This window comes from Gossypium hirsutum, chromosome D11 (assembly GCF_007990345.1).
Source record: "Gossypium hirsutum isolate 1008001.06 chromosome D11, Gossypium_hirsutum_v2.1, whole genome shotgun sequence".
In the NCBI taxonomy this organism is placed as follows: Eukaryota; Viridiplantae; Streptophyta; class Magnoliopsida; order Malvales; family Malvaceae; genus Gossypium; species Gossypium hirsutum.
Window position 1 is genome coordinate 61,801,608 of NC_053447.1, and position 12,309 is coordinate 61,813,916.

Sequence of the window (12,309 nt, forward strand, 5' to 3'; positions counted from 1 at the left end):
GCTCTAAAGATTCATCCACTGTTTCTGACAAGGGGTTTATATTTATTTATATTTTTAGTTTCTATACTAACAGTCCGTCAGTTAATACTCAAACATTTTTAATTAAATAAAAAAATTAAATTAAATAAAATTTCCCCCTTCTCCCTCCTATCCCACGTTTCATGTCTTCTTTCCCCGTCTCTCGTCACCGTCCACCCTCGCAACAACTCTTATGACAATGTTTAATAATGTTCGAAAGATCATCCAAACAGCCATGAACCGAGATGCTTCTTAAATTCGGGGAATCCGATGGTTACAAAGCATATGCATCGTTGAAGACTATGGCCGTTGAAACGGACGGTTAGAAAGACATTTTTATTAGCCAGTTTCACAGCTTCCATATTCCTTGGTTCCCTGTAATTTCTAAGCTTCTTTTTGTTTCGTTCTTCACTGCCAGTGGCTACTGTATTTTATTTATTTATTTTTAGCTTAGAATTATGTATAGCTCAAATAATAATATTAATTTCAGCTCAACTATTACTTGATCAATTACAAGGCCACTGTGGATGATATTGTAAACATCTAGAAATAGTAAAATAGACATTCAAAATGGAAAACTTAATATCACACTGATTTTAAGGTTTCCTAAGTATTATAAGTTATTGTAATAAAATTTTAGAGATGTCAGGAATTGTTAGGTATGAATGAGAGGCGGCTACAAATTTAATTTATTGTTCTGGTCGCATTTTATAGGGTGACAAATTAACTTATTATTTTGGTTTGGAAGAATAATTCATACTAAGTTTTCAGTCTTTTAAATTTTAATAGTTTTGAATTGGATTCCTTTATGTGATTGATTATTTATTATCGAATGCAACATAGATTCTACTTAGTTTGCTGGGATTTGCATGGATTATGCAACAAACACGAATGAAAATCGAGAAAATTAGACACATATATTTATATGGAAAAATCTTTTTAAAGACGATAAAAATCACAGGCAAAGAAAAATTTCATTAAAAAGGGCAAAAGCTGAAAAGGTGTGTACAAGATGGAGAAACAAACAAACTTCCAACCTAAATACAAAGTTTCTCAGAAAATCCCACCAACTTTCTCTTAATTTTGTTCTTTTTATTCCAAACTATCTAGGGTTGCTAAAAGGCCTACATATTTACAGGCTGAAATTCGTGTGAAAAATATGACTAAAACATCCTTAGAGTAATCAAAGTTAGACTGGAAAAAGATAACAGAGTTTAACTAAAAGAAGAAAAACCTAGTTGAGTAGGGAACACGTCACCACATCGTGTTCGGCTTGTCGGGACATCATGCATTGTGTCGTTGAGATGACGGGTTCTTCTCGTCAGAACGTTGTGTGTCGCGTCGTCAGAATGTTAGCTCTTCCTTATCACGACATCGACTCTGTTTCATCTGAAATATGAGATACACTCCACATAATTAATAAAGTCAAATTCGAATATATATATATTATAAAATAATAGGTGAAAGCATTATAAGAGGTGTCAGGAATTGTTACGTATGAATGAGATTAATTAAATGATATAAGAGGCGGCTAGAAATTTAATTTATTGTTCTGGTCGCATTTTAGGGTGACAAATTAACTTATTATTTTGGTTTAGAAGAAAAATTCATACTAAGTTTTAAGTTAAGTCTTTTAAATTTAAGAATTATGATTTTTTGAATATTATTTTTGAATTTGAATTGGATTATTTTATGTGATTGATTTTTTATTATCGAATGCAACATAGATTCTAATTAGTTTGTTGGGATTTGTGCGAATTATATAACCAACACGAACCAAAATTGAGAAAATTAGCCACAAATATTTATATGAAAAAATCCTTTCAAAGAGAATAAAAAATCATGGACAAAGAAAAACTTCACTAAAAAGCAGCAAAAATTGAAAGGGGCGTACAAGATGGAGAAACAAACAAACCTCGAACCTGAAATACAAAGTTTTCCTGAAATTCTCACAAACTCTCTCTTAATTTTGTTGTTTTTAGTCCAAACTATCTAGGGTTGCTAAAAGGTCTATTTATAGGCTAAAAATCGTGTGAAAAATATGACTAAAACATCCTTAGAGTAATCAAAGTTAGATCGGGAAAAGATAACAGAGTTTAACTAAAAGAAGAAAAACTTGGTTGAGTAGGGAACACGTCGCCACATCGTGTTCGGATTGTCGGGACGTCATGCATCGTGTCGTTGGGACGACGAGTTCTTCTCGTCAGGACGTCGACTCTATTTCATCTGAAATACGAGATATATTCCACATAATTAATAAAGTCAAATTCCAAAAATATATATTATAAAATAATAGGTGAAAGGTTACAAACTTATCCATTTGAGTCCAAAATTATTAGATAAAACTTGTTAAAGAAGAATATATGATTGACCTAACTAGAGAAATATTTTACTTAAAAGGGCCCTTTTCTTTCACGATAAGAGCACAATAAATAAGAAAAGTAGCAGTTAAAATAAGTGAAATACAATGGTAGTAATTTACCCATAACTTGGAATAATTAAACTAATTAATGGTAGATAAGGGTTAATAATAAATAAATAAATAAATAAATAAAGGTTAGTTTATAAGGGATCTATCCATATCATCTTCTTTTTCAATGCTCACATAAAATATCATTGTGAAATTTCATGTGGAGCACATTCTCGAAGATCAATTGGATGTTCAAATGCATGCTTCAAACATTTCGTTTTCCTTTTCACGTTAACAGTACGTTGTCGGCAAAATATTATCGTTTTAAATTTATTAGAAAAAAGAAAATTTGTATACCCTCACCCTAATATTCTTTGTTGAACACCCCACAACTATGCTTAAAAGAAAAACTAGATGGAACTCAATTTTGTGGCCTCGCCAAGAGAATAGTTGTTATATCAAGTTTGCTTTGCTAAAGTATCACATCATGTAAGACGAGCCCACAAAATCTCTAGAAGATATGTAGAGAAACGTTCTCATCACCATTTATCAATCCATCACCTCTCTAAGCGTCACGATGCTTGTTCAATTATCTCACATTGATTCCAACAATCTCTCTAAACTAGTGTTTATGTTTTCCTTTACACCTATGAGATAGAATGCTTGACGATTGGAACCTACACTAAGTCAACTTCTCTCTATAAATAAGATTACCCATCTAGCCAACACCCAACTCAAACAAATCATCATCCTTAATGACTCCTCACAACTCTAACACTCCATATAACTTTGTACTAAGAGGACCGTCCACACATACAAGCACAACGATATATATCAAAGTCTTAACCAAAATAAAATTTAAATTATGTAATAGTGATAGCACTAATAGTTTTTTATAATTAATTTTCGATATATATATTCCTTTTTAAAATTTATATTTATTGAGTGTGCTCCTATCATAGGAAATATACTTAAAAAATGTTGATTATTATTGTGGTGGTCCAAGAGAGTGGCAGCTAACTTTTAAATAAGTAAAAGAAAATATTACTCAACTTTAGTTGTATTTATTAATATAGAATAAAGTGATGAGGAGCATAAAGTTTAATCAAAATTTATAAAGCACTCGCACTTGTGATACGTTTTCTACACAAAGATTTTGATAGTTACACATATATTAAAATAAAAAGAGACACAGAAGAAATATTTTTCTACTTTCTATCCCTTTCTTTATATTTTATTATATTTAATTTTATGATATTATTTTGAAAAAAAAGAACATAAAGAACATTGAAAAAAACGACAATGTTTTTTTTTGAAATACATATTTTTAATTGTAACAATGCAATATGTATTTTTAATTATAAAAATTTAATACATCATTTTTAAGCATTAAATAAATTTAAATAATTTAATAAACAAATTGGTTAAAAATACTGAAAATTATTGTTCAATTTTAAAATATGTTAATGTTTAATTTAGAATATTCAAGAAATAATAATTAAATTATTTTAAAAATATTGAAAAATTTTAAAGTAAAATTTGTTATATCCTACTTTACCAATTTTTACATTCAAATTAGTATTGAAAGGTAAATATTTATTTAAAAATATTTTGTTGAATAAAATCAATATATAATTTATGCCAATTATTATTTATCTTTTAATTTTAAAAATATTCAAATTTTGTACTAAAATTTAGCATGTACAATCCCAATTTTAGCCCAGGCTTAAGACCAATCAAACCCCAAACCCAAACCACCTAAACTCAAAACCCAAATACAACCCAACAAAATTAAACCCAATACCCAAACCCAACAAACCCAATACCCCAGGCCCAAAATAACCCTAGCCCAGAAACAAATCAGAAAAAAAAAAACAATTTTTTCAAACCCTAGGTGCGCCGCACCTAGGGTCTTCTGACCAGCAGGCGCCGCCCTAGCCCTGCCACTGCCACGGTCACGTCGCCACCGCCATGGTCACGTCACTGCCTACCCACTTGCACCGCCAGTCACCTGCAAAGAAGAAAGCAAACAAGACAATAGAAGCATTAGCAATCGGCTACAAAAGCCGAAGAAAATGTAATTTTTGAGGGTTCTTTTTTTTTGGTAACATTTTCACAGAAATAAAAGCAAAAAATCAAAGGTGATTTCTTTTTTTTTTCATTTTCGCATCTCTGCTCTTTTCATACCTGTTCATTTTATTTTTATACGTATATACATATATATATTTTTAAAAAAAAGAGTTTATATTCGCGCAAAATACAAAAAGTAAAATTTTTTACCTTTTTTTGAATTTTCATGCCACCGCGTAATATTCTCATTACCCGACAACGAGCAAAGAGGGGCAGCTGTACAAGCCCAAATTTAGCCCAGGCTTAAGACCCAATTAAACCCCAAACCCAAACCACCTAAACCCAAAACCCAAATACAACCCAACAAAATTAAACCCAATACCCAAACCCAACAAACCCAATACCCCAGGCCCAAAATAACCCTAGCCCAAAAACAAATCAGAAAAAAAAAACAATTTTTTCAAACCCTAGGTGCGAGGCGCCGCCCTAGCCCTGCCACCGCCACGGTCACGTCGCCACCGCCTACCCACTTGCACCGCCAGTCACCTGTAAAGAAGAAAGCAAACAAGACAATAGAAGCAGTAGCAATCGGCTATAAAAGCCAAAGAAAATGTAATTTTTGGGGGTTCTTTTTTTTTGGTAACATTTTCACAGAAATAAAAGCAAAAAATCAGAGGTGACTTTTTTTTTTCATTTTCGCATCTCTGCTCTTTTCATACCTGTTCATTTTATTTTTATACGTATATACATATATATTTTTAAAAAAAGAGTTTATATTCGCGCAAAATACAAAAAGTAAAATTTTTTACCTTTTTTTGAATTTTTCGCGGTGGCCGGCGTGACGCCGACACGATGGTGGTGCAGTGGACCGACGGTCGGCGCGACGGGGATCTTTGAACCCCAAAGGCTGGACATTGGGGAGAAAAAGGAAGGATTTTTTTTTGGTTTTTTTTAAAATAGTAGCTGTAATGTTTTTTTTTTGAAGAAAAATGGGGTTTAAATACCCTGAACAAAACGGCGCCATTTGAGGCCGCCTGACCCGTGCGGTGACCCGACCCAGGGGGAGGATCCGGGTGTTTTCATCAAATGGGATATTTCCGTGCGTAGTCCCTCCGACTTTGCAACGTGTTGCAATTTGGCCCTTTTTCGTTATTTTCTTTTATTTCAATTTAACCACATAGTTCTATTTTTGTTTCATTTTAGTCCACTGAAGCGCCGCGTTTTGGGACTTTGGTTTATTTACTGTTTCGGTCCTCCATTTTTTGCGCGTGTTGCAATTTGATCCTTTTTGTTCTTTATTATTTTGAATTGGCCCCTATATTTTCGTTTTCATTTCGATTTAGTTTGTTTTTTTAGCATTTTTTATTATTTAGTTAATTATTTTAACATTATTATTATTATTATTAGTGTTAATATTATTGTTATTATCATTATATTTCCATTTATATTTACTTATGTAAATTTTAGATATATATATGTCTTATCATATTATTATTATTATTATATAATAGCTTATATACATATACATGTATGCATATTGTTTTCCAACTTATTTAATATATACATAAACACTCATTTTTTTTATATATACATATCTATATACGTATATCTATATTCTTTTTCTCACGAATATGTAAATATATACTCATATATATTTTAAAAATATGTATACTTTTATGTATATATATATATTTTTCATCTTATTTTATTTTTTATAATTCCCATATATATTTTTCTTATACGTACACATATATTTTTATATTTTATAACATTTACACATACCTATATACATGTCTATATTTCATTTTCGTAAATATATATCTATACTTACAGATACTTTCATACTTTCAAAATATATTTTGTTTATGTTCTCTATATTTTATGATTCATATCTATATACCTATATATATACTTTTATAGTTGATAACTGTTATATACGTATATATGTATGTACATACACTTACATAATTTTTCATGTATAATAATTTTGAAATATTTATACATGCATATGTTTTTCGTGTTTTCATAATTCTATACATATATATAGATGTATATATATCTTTTATATTTTTATAATGTTGTTAATTTTGCTCATTTATTTACTCACATGTCTGTCACTATTATTTTTCTTGTTTTAGCTTTTATCAGTTTATTATTTGTTGTTATGCCTGCGTGATTGTTTTTTTATATTAGTCTTATTATTTAATTATCTTTTGTTTTGCACACGTTATTTTACTTACATTGTCATCATTATCATTATTTTCCATCCATTTTCACTCGGATTTGTCAAAAAGGGAAAAATTTCGAAAATAAAAGCATTACTCGGTATTCGAGATCTTCAAGAGAATGGAACCCTAACGTATTCGGTTTCCATTTTCTTGTTGGATCTAAATAATTGAGAATGCTCTTTAATCAACATAAATAAAAATTCGTTATCGGGAATTCAATACGTTGTGTCCTAACGCATTGGATATAACACATTGTTTTCTCGAGACGAAAATTTTTCTAAAAAAAAAATAAAGGCAATATTCGATGTTTAGAATTTTGAGAAATTGTGCCCTAACGTATTGGGTGCGATTTTTTCATTTGACTTAAACAATCGAATACCCTTTTTAATTTTATCGTGCAAATTTTTTAGACAAACTCATTTCTGAAGAGGTAAAATATCGTGCCTAAACGCATTGGGTATGATATTTTCTATTTCTGAAATGAGAGAGTCTCAACGAGAAACTTGATTTATATAAGTTTTTTTTAAATAAGGATCGTATTTTAAAATTCTTCAAAGTTTTCAATTTTCGACATTAAGATATTAACTAATCGACTAGGTACCAATTTTTGGGCGTTATGAGGGTGCTAATCCTTCCTCGTACGTAACCGACTCCCGAATCCGTTTTTTGAATTTCGTGGACCAAACTCGTTGTTTTAATAAAATTAAATCGTTTACTAAAAATAACCATTTTTCAAGGTGATCCGATCACACCTTATCAAAAATGATTGGTGGCGACTCTCCTTTTCATTTTTATTTTCAAAATCCAAGTTGACCCCGTTTTCATCAAAAAAAATTGTGTAAACATAGCAAATAAATACAATTGAATTAAATTAATACACTCAATTGCAGGGGTAAAAACTAGCCATATAATATATGTATTACAAGGTCTTTTGAAATAATCGTAAGTGACATATTTAAAACAATGAGAAATAAATAGTGTCTTTGCTTGATACATCAACATTTTATACATTAAACTAATATAGACCCCATCGTTTAAATGAGAACTATTATTTATGGTAATAAATGTTATAAACATTTTTTTAATTATTAATCGAAATTAAAATTATACAAAATCAAAGCTATTGATATTTTTATGATATTATTTTTTAAAAAAATTACACGGATTAAATACTAAAAAAATTGAAAAAAAAACAATATTTTTTAAATACATATATATTCAATTATAAAAATGCAACACGCACTTTTAATTATAAAAATATAACACATATTTTTAAGCACTAAATAAATTTAAATATTTAAAAAACAAATCATTTAAAAAAATGCGGAAGTTTAACTTCGAATAATCAAGAAATAATAATTAAATTATTTTAAAAATATTGAAAAAAATTTAATTTTAAATTTGTTATATCTTACTTTTCTATAATTAATGTTTAATTTTTACATTTAAGTTAGTATTAAAAGGTAAATATTTAATTAAAAATGTTTTGTTGAATACAATTAATATATATCTTTATATATATAATTAGTTTTTATTTGGTGCAATGCACGAGTTTGTTGAAAATATTTATTGAATTAAATTCGTTACTAATTTGTTGTAAATATCTATTGAATTATATTCATTTATAATATTAGGAAGAGGGATTAAATTGTAAAACTATCAACTTTTAAAGAATTCATGAAGTGAACAAGTCAAAAAGGGTGTCAACATGTGTCAAATAATTTAACGTCAAATGTCAAAAAAAAAAAAAAACAATGTGAACATGAGTGTTTATTTCATTTTTAGCCAAGCCCTTTTAATATTTGATCTATCTATGTATATAAGCAAGTCAATTGAGTCTTAACTCGATTGGTGTGGGTATTGTTGTTAATGTAAGAATATGTGGGTTCAAGTGCGTTGAGGTGCATTATCTATAAAAACCTATTCAATTAGAATTAAGGGTTTAGATGACTAAATTCATAGATTAAAGGCTTATTTAACTACAAATTTATGGGCTCTAAAATGATATTAGTTATATTATAACAAAATTTTAATTTGACATGTTTAATTTTTTTAATTTAACTCGATCGATTTCACTCGATTCGATTCGAAAAAATTTCAAATTAAGTTAGGATGATAAAATTTTTCACTCAATTCAATCAAACATTTAGCCTTAATTAATGTTACAAAATTCTCAAAGTTTCGTTTATTGGTTTCTCTTTCCTTTGCACAAATGATATTTTATAGATAATAACGAAACAAAAGAAAATGTATGTATTGCGTATTTTGCAATTTATGTATCAAATACTGGATTATTTATTCCTTATATTAAATAAGTATATATGTGTCATTTGCTAACTTTGTTTATTCTTGTATTAAATAAGTATATATGGGCGGTGAGATGCGATGCCATGCGTTTATTTTACCGTCCATCCAAACCCACCCTAACTCATTAAATTCAACGGACTTGGTTCCAAGATGCCAAACGCAAGTAGCTCTTGGTTCTGCTCTAGCATAACCATGTGCTGCTCATCTAAGAATACCCATGCTTCAATTCCATTTCCCATCTTTGTATCCATCAGCAAAATCGTATTCACCATCTCAGAATCTGATTTGGTTTGAGGGGCATAGGAAACCCAGGTTGGCTTTCCCCACCCAAAATCTATCTCATAAAAACCCATGTTGCACCAACTACTAAACACAATAAAATCAATCTTATCATTTGTACCAGGCGACGCCTTACCTATCTCTTTCATGTTCTCGCAATATTTAATCCATCCACCATCTCCTTGTAGGGCGGTATTAAGATCAATGTCTATTTTTCCTATTGCTTTCCTTAGATGGCAAACCAAGTTATCCAACTGTGTCTCCTTTGCTGTCACTAGTGCAGCTGCTAAGCATACGAAGTTTCCCATTGAATAATTTGGGATTTGTGGTCTAGCCCTTTGACGAAGATTCACTGCATGCGTTATAAGAGTTGACTTCTGGATCTCAGATTTTGCTTTGGAAGCAGCCATAATACACTTGCTGAGGAGGGCTGAAACAACCTCGACCCGTGTTGGATATGGCACACTTGAACTTGCTGTTTTGGCCTTCAGTGAAGCTATTGCTGAGGCATCAAAAACAATTCTCCTCGACTGCCATATTCCCTTTTTGACAAATGGGTTGACCATTCCCAAAAAGGTTGCGTCCCTGGGGTATGCCACACTCTGTGGGAAGACAAAAGAGGCGTCGAAATTCGGACATGGAGCTTCTTCACCACATTTTCGAGTCAGTGCAGCCCAATTGCTGATAAACGTGGCGGCGGCAGGTGCATCGACAATTACGTGGGAGAGGAATGTGCCAATAGCAATGCCACCGCATGCAAAGGTGGTGACTTGTATCATGGCTATATAACCTCCTGCACTCATTTCAGTACAATTAGATTGAGGGAGGAGTTGAGAAACATAAGATGAATCAGGGAGGTTGAGAAATGCAGAAAGTGGAAGGTTAACTCTAGCCTCTACATAGTAAGCTCCCTCATCAACAAGCGATGGAAAGATGGTCCTTGATCCTTCCTGCAAATGGATAAAAGAGAGTTAAGGTTTGTGATAGAGATTCCTTAAGCAATTGGGACCTCATGGAGTTGGAGGCAATGATATCAGCTGGTGGAATGCTTGTTTCTTGGTTCACATAGAAGAATACCGTAGGAAGATAATAAGATGAAGGAACGAACTGATCCAAAAGGAAAGCTTGTGTGTTGTAAGATGGTGAGGTGTTGAAGAAGTGGGTTTGATAAGTTGTTTGGAAACTATTTCGACCTCCATAACCATCTTCTTTGGCAGAATTATAATTTTATGATTTTTTTAAAAGCAACATTACGCTGATTAAATACTAAAAAAAACATTGAAAACAACAACAACAACAACATTTTTTAAATACATATATTTAATTATAAAAATGCAATACACATTATTTTTTATTATAAAAATGTAATACATAATTTTTTTATTATAAAAATATAACACATACTTTTTAAGCACTAAATAAATTTAAATATTTTAAAATGCTGATTTTTTTTCAATTTTAAAAAATGTTAATGTTTAATTTTGAATAATCAAGAAACAATAATTAAATTATTTTTTAATTCTAGTTATTACCGCGGGATGGGGCGAAAAAGATTAGATCGAGATACAATCAAATATCTGTGACTACTCTCTCGCCCCCCTCCCCCCCCTTTGTTTAGTTTTTTTTTTCGAATTAGATAAGAATTAGATAAAATAAATAAGGAAGGAAGAACGAAAAAAAGTAGATTCATTTAAATTTGTTATATGTCTTTTTTTTGTTTATAATTAATGTTTAATTTTTACATTTAAATTAGTATTAAAAAGTAAATATCTTGTTGAATACAATTAATATATGACTTTATATATATAATTAGTTTATAATTAGTTTTTATCCCGTTTGTTGTACATATTTATTAAATTATATTCATTATTAATTTGTTGTAAATATCTATTGAATTATATTCATTTATAATATTTGGAAGAGGGATTAAATTGTAAAACTACCAACTTTTAAAGAATTCATGAAGTGAATAAGTCAAAAAGGGGATTAGAGTTTGAGTGAACCGAATCCCGTCACTTGTTAAAAAAATAAATATAGTGAAAAAATAAGGGGATTTGTGGGGACAAGAGGCCGAAAGCCCGCCATAGATCCCTATTAAGCACAAAACTGGACCGGGGTTGTGATTGGGGGTGTTCCCGTGGTACGGACCATGTCGCACAAGTAGAATCTGTATAGAATTACACTTCTTCGATTTAACATTGATTAGAATAGGATTTTTCAACCTTTAAATAGATGTAGTCAGAACTCCTCTTGTATCATTCAATTTCTAACATCAGTGAATTTCTCCTCCTCTGCCAGTACTTTATTCTCGAAAGGATTTTCACGTAAAATCTATATGTTTTACTTTTCCTTTTTTTATTGCTTTGTGACCGTTCTATTGCCATTTTCGATGTCTATTATAACAAAGGGTGTGAACATGTGTCAAATAATTTAAGGTCAATTTCATTTTTAGACAAACCCTTCTAATATTTGACTCATGCATATAAGTATGCCGATTGAATCTTAATTTGATTGACATGGACATTGTTGTCAATATAGGAAGACGTGGATTCGAGTGCGCTAAAGCGCGCTATCCATAAAAACCTATTCAATTAAAATTAAAGGTTCAAATGACTAAATTTATAGATTATAGGCTTATTTAACTACAAAATGAGTACGGGATTGCTTAAACATTATGCGATACTTTAAGTGCTTTTTTAATATATTAATTTTTTATTTAATAAAATATTATAAAAAGAAATATATCAAACTTTAAAATTCTATTCAAATGATAAATAATAACAATAATCAACTTTAAACATAATTATAATAAAATAAATTTATTTAATTAAATAAATAAAAGAAATATGTATATTTAAAAATAATACTGTATGAAATATCTACACCAATGAACAACCAAAATCTAAAAAAAAAATCTTGAAAAAAATCATAAGCTTGTTTTTTTTTTTTGAACTTTTGGTTAAAACAAAATTAAAAAATCGTAAAAATTTTAGTTTC

The 12,309-nt window shown here is 30.0% G+C and overlaps 1 protein-coding gene across 1 annotated transcript; it reads right to left on the reverse strand.

Moving 5' to 3' along the window:
* Positions 1–8,891: 8,891 nt before the first annotated feature.
* On the reverse strand, positions 8,892–10,546 carry LOC107927196 (stemmadenine O-acetyltransferase). Its single transcript, XM_041104685.1, has 2 exons — positions 10,390–10,546; positions 8,892–10,262 (listed from the first exon to the last, which is right to left on the reverse strand). The coding sequence occupies exon 2, from the start codon at positions 10,113–10,115 to the stop codon at positions 9,150–9,152; it is 966 nt and encodes a 321-aa protein (XP_040960619.1). The 5' UTR covers positions 10,116–10,262; positions 10,390–10,546; the 3' UTR covers positions 8,892–9,149.
* Positions 10,547–12,309: the final 1,763 nt, after the last annotated feature.

Coding starts and splice junctions, on each gene's coding strand:
- LOC107927196 (XM_041104685.1), bottom strand. CDS start 10,115: ATGAGTGCAGGAGGTTATATAGCCATGATACAAGTCACCACCTTTGCA.